Consider the following 19419-nt stretch of genomic DNA (forward strand, 5'->3'; position numbering starts at 1 on the left):
TACAGAGAGAGCTATAGTTTAACACAGACTATATTCCATGGTGCAACTTACCATTTATCACGTTAGCAAATCACTGCTGGAGATTAAAGAAACAATAACTGACAGAAAAAAATGATTCTTGGACTAACAGAGGTTTGAGCCCCAGATTTGTAGTCTGGCATTTTCGTAGTATGCCACTGAGTCACATCTAAGGATATTATCCCACAGCATTTGTTTAATATCTATGAATATTTCAACCATATCAAACAAATACAACCCCATTTTTTTTAAGGATTTGCTGAGTTATAGAACATGACCATTACAAATATTCCTACAGACAACAGTACATTTCTTTTTGAACAGAGTAAGTATAAATTCAATCTTTACCTTCAAACCTTGCAAATCCAATTGTTTCTCCGCGGAAGCTCTTAACATATTTCACACCGTAAACAACTATTGGCCTTCTCAGGATGTGGGCAAGAGCAAAGACGTGCAGTTGCTCCAGACTCGCTCCCGGCTGACTTGCCAGAGACAGCAGGCCAGCCCAGTCCTCTTCCCACTGGCCCTCTTCTAGGCTGAAGTCCAGCATTTGAGCCTGGATAGCTTCATACTCCTTCCAGCGAGGGTAGAAGCTACAAATCAGTTTTATTCAGAGTAATACATCCAGTCGATTACCTACTGACCAATACATTTAGAACTTATTTGATTACACATGAAATTTGTTAGATGTGTAATGAATAAAGTTTATCACTCTTGTATAAAGCTCTTCTTTTCAAAAGGGGCCCAAAGCAATAGTGTCACCAATAAATTGTATTTTGTGGTCACAAGACGTCCCAAACAGGAGGGGGAGGCTTCAGAAAATATTTCCATGTTAAAATTTGCTCGGAGTTCATATCTCATTCAGCATCGGGGCTAATTTCTCATACAAGATCATTAGGAACCACAGTATCTTTCTGTTGAATGATGTGTCACTACTGATACAACAGTTTGAAAAGGGAACAAAAAAGATGTGGAATGGGGGAATGAATAAACAAAGCAGAGCATGTTACAAGTGGTTACTTACTCAATATTAATGAAACCAACCCTGGACATTAACAGCAGAATGAGTGGAGATACAGCCTTGGAGAACTAAATTTTATTCTGGAAATCAGCCTCTTGACATTTTATGAGCACCTTAGATGGTTTAACACACATTATTAGTTGGGTCATTCCATGCCAAATCATTCAGAAATTTTAGGAAATGACACCCATCGTCATGAAAATTGTTGAAATTTTGGGTAGTGGAAGTTTACCTAGATAAATTCACATTTCAAAACATAAATGTTGCAGGTCAATTACTTTTTCTCTTATGATAAAAAGAAGTTGTACAGACTAGGAATTCAAGCTTTCATAGACAAGATGCTTTGTAATTTAAAATGCAATAGTTCCTACAGTTTTTTTACAGTGGAATATTGAATGTTTTTTAGTTAAAGAGGAAGGTTTATATTTTTATAATCATGCTTCTTGTAGTGAATATCCGTCATCTACAGATAAAAAAAATGTAAATAATTTCTTTTAAACAAAATCCATGCATAGATTACATTTTTTTAAAGATATTGCCCCCTCATAGATACCTTTGAAAAATTTACAATCTTATTATAAATATTCCATTATGTCACACAAAAAGAATCAGTTTGTAGAAGTAATGTGAAGTGTGAAAAACAACATTATCGTGAAAGAAATATTGAAGTTGCTAATTCGTGACTACCATGTCACCACTAAATTGCTGAAGTTGGCTACACTGGATTTCCTTAGGAACAAATCATATCTGAGAACACTGTTTTATTGCCACTACATGTATTGTATCATCCAATCCCTTTGTTTTGAGTCATGTGTTCACTGAGCATGCAGTTCTGAGCTCTTGTACTGAGTTGCACCCAGAGTCAATTATTGGTTAAAATTCAAGTGTTGCAGTTTTTAACTATTCATTCCAAAACAAAAGTAAGTCCCCTGATGTTACAATAATAATGTAAAATATTTTTGTAATGAAATAATGGGATAGAATGATTTTTCATTATTTAACTACTTTTTAGGTTACACCAATCATCTTTTGAATTATTTACAACAAATATTGGTTTTATGGCTGAAGCAGTATGGAAAGTATAAGTAGGTGGTTGTTTTCTTTGGCAGTATCTGCAAGATATATGTGATAATGCCCTATCTTGTGTGAATGAACTCACCATGAAGAACAGGAACTTTTATTATGGTGAAGCAAAGTCATTCATACTGTGATTTAAGTGTTTTTTGCGTGTGTATTAAACACAAAGACAGGTACCTGTGCAGATTCTCTCTCTGCATAAGAAAATTTGCTGTGATCCCTTCAAATGCCATAAACGATCTGTTTCATCTGGACTGAGTGAAATTATTTTAGAAAAAGCAAAGACCTTCAAAATGAGAGGCTTTAGCGTTATTCCTGGGGAGAAAATGTGCTTAACCTGTATGAAACTTATTAATAAAAAACAAGCAAGTGACGACTCATCACCAGACTATACAAATGACAGTAATGTGAAGGTCCAGACTCATGAAAAATCTGTGCTCAATACTAGCTTAACTAGCTTAGGAGTATCTCTGCAAAGCTGCATTCAGTTGCTTGGCATAGTTGGCATGCAGCAGCCAAATGAAAATTGAAATCAGCAGCTCGGGCTCTGAAAACTAAAATTTCACATTCATATCAAGTTGAGCTGGCTGCTGATGCAAGCACCATCCCTGACAGTAATTTAACAGAACTGGAAGAAAGGGCAAAACATCATAATGAACTCGTGGACAAAATCAAACAGAAAATTTAATATGCAAATAATAATGAAAAAATTCAGTTATTTACTCTTGTGCCGCCGACTTGGTCTCGACAGAACATCAGTTCCAAATTTCAGGTTTCTGAATATTTGGTAAGACAAGCAAGAGCTTTTTTAATGGACAAGGGTATTTTATCTATGGTTGAGCAGAAAAGAGGAAAGACACTGCCACATGATACAGTGAAAAAAGTAAAGAGTTTTTATTTGGATGACGGAAACAGAAAACACAAGAATAATGCCTGGGAAAAAAGACAAAGTGAGCAGCACCAAAAATACCTACGGACAAAAGTGTCTGTTTTAAGTAAATATACATATCAAAACAAAGATGCTGTGACTTAGCAAACGAAAGCGTTGGTATGTTGATAGAGACAATAAAAAACACACAAACACACACACAAATTTCAAGCTTTCGCAACCCAAGGTTGCTTCATCAGCAAAGAGGGAAGGAGACGGAAAGATAAAAGGATGTGGGTTTTAACGAAGAGGGTAAGGGGATTGGAATGACTCCTTACCCTCTCCCTTAAAACCCACATCCTTTCGTCACATTGCATCAAACCTTCAGCAATTGCTACCAACTGAATGTATATAAAACAATAAAAATTGGCAAAAGTTCATGATATTAGATACAAAAGCAGTACACAAAATCTCGGTTCACAACTACATAATGGGTGTCATGGCCTGGATGACCCAGTTCCCTTCACTTTCGGTGGGTGAATAGGATCAGCTGAAAACCACAATACGACTATACAAGTGATTGCAGAAACCCCATCATGCATTAGAGATGGCCGAAAACAGTCTGTATTGTACACTTCCCACACAGTCCTTGGTATGCACACATATCTTATGGTGGTGAACAGTATAAAAGTAGTCTCCTCAGAGGACTTTATATTTTCCTATTCCATCACCAAACATCTCTTTGCATTCCCCTGATTGACAAGACATGTGGCAGAGGACTTTCTGCCCACAGGTTCGCCTCACTGCATGCTAATTATTATCTTTTTTCTTCCCCTCCCCAGCCCCCCCCCCTCCCCCCAAACCAACTTAGCGTTATCATCACATTCTGGAACTTTGTTATGGTTGTAATACAGTATTTTCTGCAATATTCAGTGTTATTTAACTTTTCTACTCGATAAGAGAACAAAGGATGAAATAAATATTTAGCTGTTTATTTGCAATTTTTAATTTTTGGTCTTGGTTTTAGGGCGCAAAGCTGCTACGGTCATAAGCGCCCATTTTGTGGCTTAGTAAAGGGTAAAACACCGAAATTTAAATCAGTAGCAATGGGAGCAAAACTCAAGAAGGAGGGAAACTAAAAACGGAGGGAAATCTTAGAAAACTGCTGTTGAAGGGGGGCTGTTTTCCCCGAAAAGAGCTTCAAATGACCGATGTCATCTCACTGACACTGATAAACCCAAGGACATCATGGGTTGAGCATGTGTCATCTGCTAAAAGGGAGGATATGTCAGGTGACAGCTGTAAATGGGCACATAGCTGATTAAAATAGGGGCACTGAAGTAAAAGGTGCTCACAGGTCATGGTTGAGAGCAGCAGGGACAAAGCGAGGGAGGATCGCCACTTAAAAGATGTTGATGGCTGAAAAGACACTGCCCAATCCGGAGTCTAGTTAAAATTACCTCCACTCGACGACGAGTGAGAGGTAGAGGTCCAAGCACAGGGAAAAGGTTTCATGCCCCGTAATTTATTATTGGGAAGTTCAGGCCAATGTGTATGCCAAAAAACAGCAACACGTTCACATAAAATGCTCCTGTTTTGTTTTAGGGTGCAAAAAACAACTGGGGCCATAAGCGCCTAAAACAAAACTATAGAACACAAACACAAAGACGAGGGAAATGACTATATGTCAATCCCAAGGGACAGAATAGGAGACAGTTAAAAAGGCATGTGGAGAAAGGGCTTTAAAAAAAGTAGAAAAATGGAGGTCCAAAATTAAAAATGAAATGGCCTACGCCATATTGCTTCAGCGGAGAAAAAGCAAAACGCGGTCGACAGCCCGCGCTTCATTCACTAAAACTGTTGATAAAACAGATGGCAAACCCAAGCTGGAACGTAAATTGGTAAAAAAAGGGCATTCCAGCAGGAAATGAGGACAGTTAAAATTTGGGCACAATGCATATAAAGTGGTGGGGCAGTGCCACTGAGCAAATGTCGATGGCTAAAAAAGCAGTGCCCAATACGCAGCAGTTAAAATAATCTCCTCCCGTCGGGAGGGCCGCGAGGAGGTCATCCAAGGTGCTGGGAGAGGCTTAAGCTGAAGCTTATTCCCTGAAGGGAGGACCATTGGAGATGCCAAAGGGACACGACCGCCTGACAGACGGCAATGCACAGATCATCGGAGGGAATATAGGTAATATGGGTACTCGCGGGCTGAGGTACGAAGACTGCAGCCTTGACAGCAGCATCAGCAGCCTTGTTTCCTGGCAGACCGACATGACTAGGGACCCACAGAAACAGGACATTGGCTCCACCAAGAGTGTGCAAGTGACAGTTATCTTGGACCCGCTGCACTAAGGGATGAGCAGTGTACAGCACACAGAGACTTTGGAGGGCACTGAGTGGGTCTGAGCAGAGGACACAATTGGGAAGGCTGTGTCAACAAATGAACCCCGTGGCTTGATACGAGGCGATAAGCTCAGCTGTAAATACTGAGGAGAGTGCTGGAAGCCAATATTGAAAAACACAGATGTCAATGACGAACACACACCCGACCCCACGGTCAGTCTGAGAGCCATCAGTGTATACAAAGATACTATCGCTAAGTTCCATGCAAAGGTCGTGAAACTGAAGGTGATAGGCCGAGGCTGAAGTAGTGTCCTTCGGAAGCAAATGAAGGCCAAGGTTAACGTGGGCCGCTTCACAAAGGCAAGGTGGTGAGAGTTCACACCCATGGGGAAAGTTGCAGGTAGCGTGAAGTTAAGCCGCCATAGCAAGTGGCGAAAGTTGACTCCAGGAGGTAACAGAGAAGAGGGACGAGCCCTATACTGATGATCTACGGAATCATTAAGGAAGGAGGCATAGGAAGGGTGGCCATGCATGGCAGATCAATGGCACGCATACCTGCTGAGGAGAAAGTCATGGTGGTAGGACAGTGGTAGTTCAGCAGCTTCAGCATACAGACTCTCAACCGGGTTTGTGTAAAAGGTGCCCATGGCCAAACAGATGCCATGATGATGGATAGTGTTGAGACGGCGTTAAAGGGATGGGCGTGCAGATGCTGATGATGGATAGTGTTGAGACGGCGTAAAAGGGATGGGCGTGCAGATGCATAAACAAAGCACACATAGTAGAGTTTCGACCTGACGAGGGACCGTTACAAATGGAGGAGGGTGGTTTGATCGGCACCCCCAAGAAGTACCATTGAGGACACGTAGGACACAGAGACTGTGTACAGTGGGCTGCCAGGTAACAGACATGGGAGGACCAAGAGAGTTTCATATCGAGCATGAGCCCCACAAATTTCGTAGTGTCAATGAACGGAAGGGCAACAGGCCCAAGATGTAGAGATGGTGGGAGAAACCATTTGCGCTCCCCCAGAAAGTCATACAGGCGGTTTTGTCAGTGGAAAAGTGAAAGCCACTGGAGATGCACCAGGAGTGAAGACAGTCAAGACAGCGCTGAAGATGCCGCTCAGTGAGACAGGTCCAGGGTGAACTGCAATAGATGGCAAAATCATAGCAAAAAGGGAGCTGGAGACGCTGGTGGGAGTCAGGCAATTAAAGGGTTAGTGGCGATAGCAAAAAGGATGACGCTCAGGATGGAACCCTGAGGTAAACCATTTAACTGAATAAAGGTGACCAACAAGGCAAGTACCTATATGTAACTTGAAAACTCGGTCTTGTAAAATGGCCTGAAGAAAACAGGACAGGTGCCCACAGAAGCCCCATGTGTAAAGAGTATGGAGAATATCAGTTCTCCAGCAGGTGTCATAGGCCTTCTCCAAAATCGAAAAAAACAGCCACAATCTGGGATTTCCGCAGCAAAAATGACATGGTTGGACAAAGTAACAAGATGGTCAACTGCAGAACACCGCGCTCGAAATCCACACTGTGCATTCGTGAGTAAATGGCAAGACTCGAGCCACCCCATCAGCCAGGCATGAATCATATGTTCCATCACCTTGCAAACATAGTTGGTAAGAGAGACGAGGCGGTAGCTAGGAAGAGGTTTTTGTACTTACTGGGGTTAGGTATGGGCATGACAGTGGCTTCACACCAGCATCCAGGAAATGTGCCCTCAGCCCAGAAACAGTCCTATGCATTAAACAGAAAGCACATGCCCACAAGAGAGAGGTACTGCAACATCTGAATGTGGATAGCGTCTGGCCCTGGGGCAGAAGACCGGGATGAACTGAGAGCATCATCTAGCTCCCTCATACTGAAGGCAGTATTGTAACGCTCACGATTCGGAGAAGAGATGGGTATGGCCCAAGCCGCCTCCACTCGTTTCCGATGGATGAAGGCAGGGAGATAGTGGGAAGAGCTCGAAACTGCCACAAAATGGCGGCCCAAGGTGCTGGAGATAGCAAAAGGATCCAAAATGACATCAGGCCAGAAATGGGGGTTGGATCTAGGTTTCACAGAGCCGTCGGAGGTTGACCCACATGCCAGAGGAAGGTGTGCAACTGTTAAAAGAACTAGTGAATGAAATCCAACTAGCTCTTTCGCTATCCCAAAGAAGTCGACGACACTTTGCACTTTATAATGAGTGCAGTTTTCCGGAGAAGGGTGGCGGTTCAAAATGCAGAGAGCACGTCTCCATGTGCAAATTGCATCGCGGCATGCCTCAGTTCAATAAGGATAACGTTGGTGAGAGTCCACCTGGTCATCACAACAGAGAAAATCTTGTTCTATGCAGGTCGCCAGGGAGGAGTAAATCTGCCAGTCAGCCTTAGTAAGCTGCCATTTTGGCATGCATGTAGATGGGGTAGGAGTCAGCAGATGGAGAGCACATGGAAAATGGTCACTCGAGTAGCCTTCAGAAAGAACAGACCACTCACGACGATGGGCAAGCTGGACAGTGCAAAAGGATAGATCCAATTGGGAATAGGTGTGCGAGGAGTCAGAAAGAAAAGTGAAAAGTGGGTGCTCCAGTGTTAAGGCAGAAGAGGTTGAGTTGGTTAAGGTCAGCCCAGCGGGCGCCTCTCTGGCAGGTCCTTGGAGAACCCCAAAGGGGATGATGCACATTAAAGCCACTGAGTAGCAAAAACGGAGGAGGTAGCTGCCCAATAAGCTGAAGGAAGTCTGTCCTGGTGACACTGAAGGATGGAGGTACATAAATGGTACAGAGGGATAAAGCCAGGTGGGGAAGGAAAAGGTGAACGGCAACAGCTTGAAGATGGGTAGTCAGGGAGATGGGTTGACTATGAAGGTCATCCCGTATGAGCAACATGGAGTCCCCATGAGATGGGACACCAACCTCAGGGGGAAGGTCAAAATGAATCGGTAAGTAATGTGAAAGCTCAAAGCAGTCTTGAGGGCGCAATTTTGTTTCCTGAAGGGAGAGTACAAGGGGATGCTACGATGCTAGAAGCAGCTGTAAACCCTCTTTGTGGGACTGAAGGCTGCGAACGTTCCATTGGAGGACAGTTATGAGGAGGGAGAGACAAAGAGGTGTCAACTCGGTGGCTGCCGAGGGACAGCTGGTGGAGAGTTGCTACTAAAGGGCACAGAAGCAGGTGGGTCCTGCTCCATGGGGTCCACAGAAGCATCGGCATGCTTGTGCGGTCGGTCTGCGGAGTCCAACACTGAAAAACAGTTGGTGCTGCACACTGGCGAGATAGAGGCCAGCTGGGCTAAGTGACCACATGGCGACACCGTCGAGCAGAATTTTCGAGTTGGTGAAGGAGACCATTTGTCTTTAGCGCACTTCTTCGAGGTCTTCTGGTTAGAGGAAGACTTGCGTGTTGTTTGGCTGGAGGGACGGAGGAAGTCTTCTCGGGAGTACTCCTTCTGTCCTTTCCTCCCTGCCGGTTGTGTAGGAGGTAGTTTCGCCCCTTTAGGCGAGAAATTGATGGTCTGTTGCACAGCAGGACGGGGGTAAGGTGATGCTACCTTGACACTGGGCAACTTCACAACATCAGAGCCAAATTTGAGGTTGCATGTATGCATGGCCATATCCTTCATGGAGTGAGGGGTAACAAGAACTGAACTATAGGTGCCAAACAGAAGAACACACAGTTTGCGACTAGTCAGTAACTTGTGAGCTACTGGGTAAGGCACTTTTTCCTTTACCCGAACCTCTTTAACAACTCGCTCATCTAGATACACGGGATAATCCTGGGAGGAGGCGGCAAAGCCACCATTGCAGTTGATACAGCAAGGAGGTGTATCCCTGCCATAGGTTACGCATTTGGCTGGGTGTCAACAACAAATTGGAGTGTGGCTGAAATGATGACACTGGTAACAGCACATCGGATTTGGAATGTACAGCCGGACCGTGATAATTCCATAGCCTCATCACAACCCTATTAAAGGTGAGGAAAACAGTGTGGGCGGGCACCAAGGAGGAATCGACCTTTTCCATTACACGATGGACGGCAATGACACCCTGATCAGAGAGGTAAGATTGTATTTCAGCCTCGATTAGACCGTCAAGCAGCCTGGTGTAAATTAAACCATGGGAAGAATTCAAAGTTCTATGTGCCTCGACACAAACAGGGTAACCGTGGAGAAGCGAGGCAGCAAGTAATAGTTGTGCTTGAGGATCAGAAGCCGTCTCCAAAAGCAAAGTGCCATTCCGTAATAAACAGATTGACCGTGGCAAAGGACTGACCGCCTTCAGTACATGATTAACCATGCTGCAGTGGGAAAGGTCTTAGAATCAGTAGTCTTTACGTTTATGTTTCGTCGATATTGATGGAGAGGATGACTGATTCATTGCAAGGAAATCCCCCATGATTGCCAGCGTCTCTGATGCCGTGCTCCTTCCGACTGGGGGCCTCGTTCACAAGGGAGCGCACCAGCCTTAGGTGATTGTTCACACTTAGGTCACAGCTCATGAACACCTGAAGGAGGGGCCAACTGGCAATTTGGGAAGGTTACAGCTCAGGCTCCCTGAGCCTGGCCTGTACCAGGGGGTAGGTGCAAACCCTACCTGTCGACCCAGGCCTGGGAATTACGTGTTACCCAGTCACCTGTATTGCATCAGACATGTGGGCTAGCATTCATGAGTGCACAGGTAGGAAGAAGACAAAAGAGGACCTTCAAATGGAACGAGAAGAGAAGGGAAACAAAGAAAGGAAAAGGGAACCAAAAAGAAAGTTGAGACTGTTTGCAGGTCAGCGACAGAATGCAGAACATTCCCAATAATACCACAGATATTTTCCCCAAAGGAGGGGAAAAAGAATAGCAAGAGGACAGACATACAGCATGGAAGAAAAAGTGCTGCAAAGGCTGGGGCCCTTTGGTGTGCTGTTGTTGTTGTGGTCTTCAGTCTAGAGACTGGTTTGATGCAGCTCTCCACGCTACTCAATCCTGTGTAAGCTTCTTCATCTCCCAGTACTTACTGCAACCTACATCCTTCTGAATCTGCTTAGTGTGTTCATCTCTTGGTCTCCCTCTACGATTTTTACCCTCTACACTGCCCTCCAATGCTAAATTTGTGATCTCTTGATGCCTCAGAACATGTCCTACCAACCGGTACCTTCTTCTTGTCAAGTTGTGCCACAAACTCCTCCTCCACTCTATTCAATAGCTCCTCATTAGTTATGTGATCTACCCATCTAATCTTCTAATCTTCAGCATTCTTCTGTAGCACCACATTTCGAAAGCTTCTATTCTCTTCTTGTCCAAACTATTTATCGTCCATGTTTCACTTCCATACATGGCTACAATCCATACAAATACTTTCAGAAACGACTTCCTGACACTGAAATCTATACTCGATGTTAACAAATTTCTCTTCTTCAGAAACACTTTCCTTGCCATTGCCAGTCTACATTTTATATCCTCTCTACTTCGACCACCATCAGTTATTTTGCTCCCCAAATAGCAAAACTATCTACTACTTTAAGTGTCTCATTTCCTAATCTAATTCCCTCAGCATCACCCGACTTAATTCGACTACATTACATTATCCTCGTTTTGCTTTTGTTGATGTTCATCTTATATCCTCCTTTCAAGACACTGTCCATTCCGTTCAACTGCTCTTCCAAGTCCTTTGCTGTCTCTGACAGAATTACAATGTCATCAGCGAACCTCAAAGTTTTTATTTCTTCTCCATGGATTTTAATACCTACTCCGAATTTTTCTTTTGTTTCCTTTACTGCTTGCTCAATATACAGATTGAATAACATTGGGGAGTTGAGGCAAACAAGATCCACTTGGTGGAAGAGGTCAATCAATAGGGGGCCTCTCTGACAAGGATGCAGAGATCCCCAAAGTGGGTGGTGGGCGTTGAAGTCCTCAGCCAGCCAGCCAGCCAGCCAGCCAGCCAGCCAGCCAGCAAAAGGCGATTGGCTGTTGCCTTTGGTGTGAATGATGGAATGTATATGGTACAAGGAGAGAAGGTGTATCCAGAAAGGGAAAGATGTACAGCAACAGCTTTGAAGGAACTGTTTAAGGGGATTGGGTGATAATGGATAGTATCATGGAGAAGAGTCGTAAGTCCCCCGTGTGTCGGAGCACCATCAACAGAGAGGAAATCAAACCGGACTGATCAGAAATGAGGGAAGACAAAGCAATCATGGGCATATAGCTTTGTTTCCTGAAGAGGGAAGATGACCGGGCAGTAGGATCATAAGAGGATCGACAGTCCATCCCAATTGGAGCAAATTCTGTGGGAATTCCAATGGATAATTGACATAGGGTAGACAGAAAGGGAAAAATCTCACCACGGTTGCCGTCAACTCAACGACCGCCGATGAAGGTTGAGCCTTAGAGTGAGTGGGTGATGGAGGGGAAGTTGAACAGGTGGTCTTTGGGCTGGCCGATCTGACGACCACTTTGCGCTAAAGGTGAGATCACAAGTCTGTGTGGCTACCTCCTTAGTAGGTCGAGAAAAGGTGAGGACAGTGCTATATTTACCCGCTGGGAGCACACTGGGCTCTCTACTGGTGAATAACTTATAAGCAGCAAAGGTAGACACCTTTACCTTCACTGGGATTTCCTAAATAATATGTTCATCTTTAGAAATAGGGCAATCTCTAGAGGAAGCAGCGTGGTCACCCATACCATTGATGAAGTGAGTTGATGGAGGTGGACAGTCATCCTTATGGACATCCCTGTCACAGGTAAAGCATTTGGCCATATTGGGACATAACTGGCTGGTATGATCAAACTGCTGACACCAACAGCAATGCACAGGGTTGGAGATGTAAGGGCGAACTGAAATTATGTCATATCCCACGTATATGTTCGATGGAAACTAAACTCTGTCAAATGTCAAGAAGAGAGTGTGGGTTGGTACCAATTCCTTTTCAACCACTTTCATGACTCGACATATGGCCGTTACGCCCTGATCAGGCATGTAATTTTGAACGTCCTCATTGGATAATCTGGCGAGTGATCTCGTATAAACTATCCCGTGGGATGAATTTAAAATACGGTGCGCTTCCACCTGGACAGGGAAGGTGCGTAGCAGTGTAGTTTGAAGCAATTTATGTGCCTTGAGGGCACTGTCTGTTTCTAACAACAAGGTGCCATTTTGTAACTGGGAACAAGACTTTACAGGACCAGTAATTGTATCGACACCTTTTTGAATAAAGAAAGGGTTGACTGTGGAGAAGTCGTGACCTCCCTTAGACCGAGAAACAGCTAGGAACTTTGGCACTAACGGAAGAATTGTCCATGGCCGAGACTCGTCTAGCTTTCTCTTGTAGGCACAAGTTGTAGAAGTAGAAGGAACCACTGCGAAAGTATCCTCCACAATTACTGGTGTCTCTGATGGCGAGCTCTTTCCTAGTGGGGGCCCTCTCAGACGAAGTGAAAGCAGGAGTGAAGAAAAAGATTTTGGGATCTCCGCTAGCACACTGTCGATAATAATCAAGAATGAAGACCATGTGATTCCCACAGATGAAGAGGCAGATCGGAACCTATAATGGAAGGCTGAGTATCCGCATTTAGAAGTGTTTAGTGCAGTGGTTCTGACAATGGAGGAACAATAATGTGAAAATTGGTGGACTTATTCTGAAAGAAAAGGCACATTATTTTGCAGCAGTATTGGGATATGGTACATTTCATGCAACTAATGGGTAGTTAGAGAATTTCAGGAAAAGACAAGTTATTGTTTTCCAGAAAGTTAGTGGGAAAGTGCCAGTGTAGATAACAAAATCTGTGATGAGTGGAGGTTAAAGTTGCGGAGGGTTCTTCAAGATTACCAATTGGATGATGTTTTTAATGCAAATAAACTTTGGCATTTTTACAGATGTTTTCCAGACAAAACATTGACTTTCTGAGGAGAAAAATGCAAAGGGAGCTGAGCAATGGTTGTGTTGCCATTCTGTTAGCAACAAATATGACCGACATAGAAAAACTCAAGCCATTTACGACTGGAAAAATCTAAGCAAGCATGATGTTTTTCCCGGTGTAAGCTGTTCCCTGTGGATTAAACTGTGAACAAGATAGCATGGATGACTTCAGAAGTGTTTTCCAACTGGTTAAAGAATTTTGATAGGAAAATGACTCGTGAAAATCGAAAAGTTTTGTCATTTATGGACAACTGCAGGGTGCACAATGCTAACTCCAATAAAATTGTGACAGTACAATTATACCACCTAACGCTATGTCAATATTGCAGCCCTTGGATCAAGGAGTAACCAACAATGTCAAAGAAAACTACAGGTATGAAATGGTCCAAACGACAGCCCGCAATACTGATGATGGCAGCCCCATAACTTCAACAATTTAGATGTTGTGAGAATGTTGAATAAAATGCAGACAAACATGAAGGCCCAAACGATCATCAGTTGTTTCCAAACATGATGATTTTTGAGGACAGATGAAAGTGAGTGGCTGGTGGGTTTAATACTTAAGCATGTAAAATCTTATTTTGATTCTGACACTGGTTTATGGGAATTTTTAACAAAGTTTTTATTTTACACAGTTCTTACAGGAGACACCCCATCAGAATCCTCGAGTCTGAATGATTGAAAAGTGGTGACTCACATGAACACTGCTCATATTCACCTTCAAGATTTTAGGATGTGGACAACGATATCACAGTGGCAGGATCACTAGCAGAAGCTGAGATTGTTGACTCTGTGAAGACAGTGAACAAATAAGAAGGCAGCAATACTGATGCAGAGGAAAGGGAAGAGGGGGAAGGGGAGATCGAAGAAGCACTGCCAGTGATAGCCAGGAAGACCAAAGCGGCTCTCGACGTGATCACAGTGTGTGTGGAGAGGTGTGAGGAGGTAGAGGATAATGTGTTCTCTCCGCCATCATAATCACAGACAATGAAACTGTTTCATAGGTGATCAAAAATTTAAACCAAGCAATAATTATGAATTACTTTTAAAGCCAATGATCTCTGGAAATTTTTATGTACATACTGCATATTCTTCTACTGAACTTAATTCTTTTGCAATGACAGTATTTTATTTTAAACTTATAATCTGTAGTCTATTTCAGAAGAAATAAAACAATATGCATAACAATCTATCTTGATTTCTTTTTTATATTACCAAAACTAAACATTCACCTATATGACTCACAAATGTGAAAAAATCACAATACAGTAATAAAAAAAATTTTAGGTTGAAAACTAGTTTTTTTCCTTTCTTCGGAAACCTCGTTATACTGAACCCTCGATATATCAAATGAATTTTATCTTCCCAAGAGATTTGATAGATCGAGGTTTGACTGTATAAATTTAAGTGTCAGAAAGTGTTCTCTGAAAGTATTTGCTTGGACTGTAACCTTAAGCTGTGCTTATACTGAGTTTAAAAACAAGTGTTTGTTCACAATATATTTGCGAATGTGTTCACTGTTCACATCCTCATTCACACTAGTGACATGTATTTGTATACGTGTATTTGCACTGTCTGGAGCTGGCAGCCAAAATTTCATTTTGTGTATTCACATAATATACTGCACTATGTCCAACAATGAGGATGAATACTGATGGCATGCGATGCTGCATCCAGGGTGTGTACGCGGACATCATCATCATCATCATCATCATCATCATCATCATCATCATTATTTAAGACTGATTATGCCTTTCAGGGTTTTTCAGTCCCTTATAAAATTCCTCCACGATCCCCTATTCAGTGCTAACAATGGTGCCTTTTCTGATGTTAAACCTATTACTTCAAAATCATTCTTAACCAAATCCAGGTACCTTCTCCTTGGTCTGCCCTGACTCCTCCTACCCTCTACTGCTGAACCCTTGAGTCTCTTGGGGTTTTTTTTTTTTTTTGTGGTTTTAGGGCGCACAACTTCAATGGTCATTAGCGCCCTGATAACGTTAACAATGCACCGCGAGGCACAAGTTTAAAACAACAACTAAAAGGGAAAACACGATAAAAGACAGACTGACAGGCATAGGATTAAAAAACAGCATCATCAAATGTCCTGAGAGAGGTTTGTCAAATTGATAAAACGAAGAACACGAGCAACTGCTCGTGGGTCATCCGCTAAAATGGCATCGAAAGTACTTGGCAGGTTAAGATCTAGACGCAGTGTGTTAAAATATGGACAGGAAACTAAAATGTGTCGAACCGTCTGCAAGTGCCCACGTGGGCAGAACGGCGCTGGCGCAGCCGTCAGCAGATGGCGATGGCTGAACCGGCAGTGTCCAATTCTTAACCGGGCCAAAACTACCTCCTCCCGCCGAGAAGAGCGTGAGGAGGACGTCCAAGCCACGGGAAGAGGTTTTAAGGCCCGAAGCTTGTTGTCTGTAAGTGCAGCCCAATCGGCATGCCTCAGCGACACAATGCGCCGACAAATGACCCTGCTAAAATCGGACGAAGGGACACAACAAGAAGCTGTCCGAGGCTGGAGGACCGCAGCCTTGGCCGCGGCATCTACAGCTTCGTTCCCAGGGATACCGACATGGCCAGGAACCCACATAAAGCTAACCGGAGAACCGACGTCCACCAGCTGCTGAAGAGAGCGTTGGATCCGGTGTACGAAAGGGTGAACCGGGTACGGATCACTGAGGCTCTGGATGGCGCTCAGGGAGTCGGAGCAGATGACATAAGCAGAATGTCGGTGGCGGCAGATGTAAAGAACAGCCTGGTAGAGGGCAAAGAGCTCAGCTGTGAAGACCGAACAATGGCCATGGAGCCGGTATTTGAAACTTTGTGCCCCGACAATAAAGGAACACCCGACCCCGTCATTGGTCTTAGAGCCATCTGTATAAATGAAAGTCATTGATGAACTTCGAACGAAGTTCCAAAAAACGGGAGTGGTAGACCGAACCGGGGGTAACCTCTTTTGGGAGCGAGCTGAGGTCAAGGTGAACGCGGATCTGAGCCTGGAGCCAAAGTGGCGTGTGGCTCTCGCCCACTCGAAAGGTTGCAGGGAGTGAAAAATTAAGGTGTTGAAGGAGGCGACGAAAGCGAACTCCAGGGGGTAGCAGGGCAGAGACATACAACCCGTATTGACGGTCGAGAGAGTCGTCAAAAAAGGAACGATAAGACGGATGGTCGGGCATTGACAGTAGCCGACAGGCATACCGACAAAGCAGTATATCGCGCCGGTAGGTGAGTGGCAATTCGCCAGCGTCAGCATGAAGACTCTCTACGGGACTAGTATAAAATGCTCCGATCGCAAGTCGTAAACCCCGATGTTGTATGGAGTTGAGGCGGCGTAAGATGGATGGCCGTGCAGAGGAGTATACGAAGCTCCCATAATCCAGCTTGGAGCGGACGATCGACCGATATAGACGAAGTAGGACAGTTCGATCCGCTCCCCACGACATACCACTGAGAACACGGAGGACATTTAAAGAACGGGTACAACGGGCGGCCAAATATGACACATGTGGAGACCAGCTAAGTTTCCTGTCAAATGTAAGGCCTAAAAATTTGGTTGTCTCCACGATAGGGAGAGCAACGGGACCGAGTCGTAAGGACGGTGGGAGAAACTCTTTGTAGCGCCAGAAGTTAATACAGACCGTCTTCTCGGCAGAAAAACGGAAGCCATTGGCAACACTCCAGGAGTAAAGACGGTCAAGAGAACGCTGAAGACAGCGCTCCAGGACACGTGTACACTGCGCGCTGCAATAGATGGTAAAATCGTCCACAAAAAGGGAGCCTGATACATCAGCTGGGAGGCAATTCATTATTGGATTGATCGCGATGGCGAACAGAGCGACGCTCAAAACTGAGCCCTGTGGCACCCCATTCTCCTGGCGAAAGGTGTCGGACAGGACAGAACCCACACGTACCCTGAACTGTCGATCCATTAAAAAGGAACGAATAAAAAGAGGGAGGCGACCGCGAAGGCCCCATGTATGCATGGTGCGGAGAATGCCCGCCCTCCAACAGGTGTCATAAGCCTTCTGCAAATCAAAGAACACAGCCGCGGTCGGGCGCTTCCGCAAGAAGTTATTCATAATGAAGGTCGACAAGGTAACCAGATGGTCAACAGCAGAGCGGCGCCTTCGAAATCCACATTGTACATTGGTAAGTAGGCGTCGAGACTCGAGCAGCCAAACCAATCGAGAGTTAACCATTTGCTCCATCACTTTACAGACACAGCTGGTAAGCGAGATAGGTCGATAACTGGAAGGCAAGTGCTTGTCCTTCCCCGGCTTAGGAATCGGGACAACAATAGACTCGCGCCAGCATGCGGGAACATGTCCCTCAATCCAGATGCGATTGTATGTAAGAAGAAGAAAACCTTTACCCGCAGGAGAAAGGTTCTTCAGCATCTGAATATGAATAGAATCAGGCCCTGGAGCGGAGGACCGTGATCGGTCAAGTGCGTTTTCGAGTTCCCGCATGGTGAATGGGGCATTATAACTTTCACAATTCGAGGAGCGGAAGTTAGGTGGCCTAGCCTCTTCTGCCTGTTTGCGGGGGAGGAAGGCAGGGTGGTAAAGAGCGGAGCTCGAAACCTCTGCGAAAAAGCGGCCGAAGGCATTGGAGACAGCCTCAGGGGCCACAAGGACATCATTCGCGACCTTCAAGCCAGAAACTGGGGAGTGGACCTTAGTGCCAGATAGCCGGCGCAGGCTACCCCAGACAACAGAAGAAGGAGTAAAACTGTTGAAGGTGCTTGTGAAAGCAGCCCAGCTGGCTTTCTTGCTTTCTTTAATAATACGACGACACTGAGCACGTAATCGTTTATAATTAATACAATTCGCCACTGTAGGGTGGCGTTTAAAGGTGCGTAAAGCACGTCGACGAGCACGTAAAGCGTCTCTACATGCTGCGGTCCACCAGGGGACCGGTACGCGACGTGGAGAAGAAGTAGGGTGAGGGATGGAATATTCAGCAGCAGCGAGAATGACTTCCGTGAGGTGTGCGACCTGACGATCGCAGCTTGTGAAGGTTTGATCCTGAAAGGTCGCCCTGGAAGAGAAGAGCCCCCAGTCTGCCTTGGAGATGGTCCAACTAGAGGAGCACGGAGAGGGAGTATGCTGCAGGAGATGGATAACACATGAGAAGTGGTCGCTCGAATATGTATCAGCAAGTGCATACCACTCAAACCGGCGTGCAAGTTGGGGAGTACAGATAGAGAGGTCTAAATGGGAATAGGTGTGAGATGTGTCCGAACGAAAAGTAGGGGCGCCAGTATTGAGGCAGACAAGATTGAGCTGGTTGAAAACGTCTGCTAACAAGGAGCGCCTTGGGCAGGATGCTGGAGAGCCCCAAAGGGGATGGTGGGCATTGAAGTCTCCAGTTAACAAAAATGGTGCAGGTAGCTGAGCAATAAGTTGCATCATGTCTGCCCTGGTAACGGCAGATGACGATGGAGTGTAAACGGTACAAAAGGAAAACGTAAAGGTGGGGAGAGTAATGCGGATGGCAACTGCCTGCAGGCCGGTGTGCAACGTGATGGGATCGCAGTAAATATCATCCCAGACCAGTAACATAGCCCCTCCATGAGCTGGGACACCTAACACAGAGGGTTGGTCAAAACGCACAGAGGTGTAGTGTGCCAAGGCAATTTGATCGCATGGGCGTAGCTTCGTTTCCTGGAGGGCTACGACGAGCGGACGGTGCAAGCAGAGCAGCAACTTCAAGTCCTCTCGGTTGAAGCGAATGCTGCGAATATTCCAGTGAATAAGTGCCATCGTAAGAAAAGGAAGATGAAAAAAGGGGTCACCTCGAAGGCCGCTGAGGGCATGGCTTCGAGCGAGCACCGCCGCCGCTATCAGTAGGCGGACAGTCATCGTCCATTGGGTCCATAGGTTCATCGGCCATCTCGGGAGGATGGCCGGGAGGGGGAGCTTCCTCCGCCGGTGAACGGCCAGATGTACGGCTACCAGCGGTGCGGCCAGGCGAAACGGATGACGGCCTGGGGCGGCAACCGCTGGGTGGCGCAGGAGAAGAAATGCGCCGTGGCGGAGAAGGAGAACTGTGCTTCCTATGAGCCTTTTTGGAAGGACGTTTGGTGGAAGTACCGGTCGAAGGCTGGGAGGTCGAGGAACATAGGAAGTCTGCACGGGATGGTTCCTTCTTGAAGGCCCGTGCATCTGA

At 45.2% G+C, this 19419-nt stretch overlaps 1 protein-coding gene across 2 annotated transcripts in view; it reads right to left on the bottom strand.

Annotated features, from left to right (window-relative positions):
- Positions 1–19419, bottom strand: part of LOC126175898 (ubiquitin thioesterase trabid) — a 112441-nt gene that overhangs the window by 49392 nt on the left and 43630 nt on the right. For both annotated transcript variants that reach the window (XM_049922956.1, XM_049922955.1), the window contains exon 6: positions 367–611. In XM_049922956.1, coding sequence (XP_049778913.1) covers positions 367–611 — 245 coding nt within the window. The remainder of the gene's footprint in view (positions 1–366; positions 612–19419) is intronic.

The sequence above is a fragment of the Schistocerca cancellata genome, chromosome 3 (genome assembly GCF_023864275.1).
Source record: "Schistocerca cancellata isolate TAMUIC-IGC-003103 chromosome 3, iqSchCanc2.1, whole genome shotgun sequence".
NCBI lineage: Eukaryota > Metazoa > Arthropoda > Insecta > Orthoptera > Acrididae > Schistocerca > Schistocerca cancellata.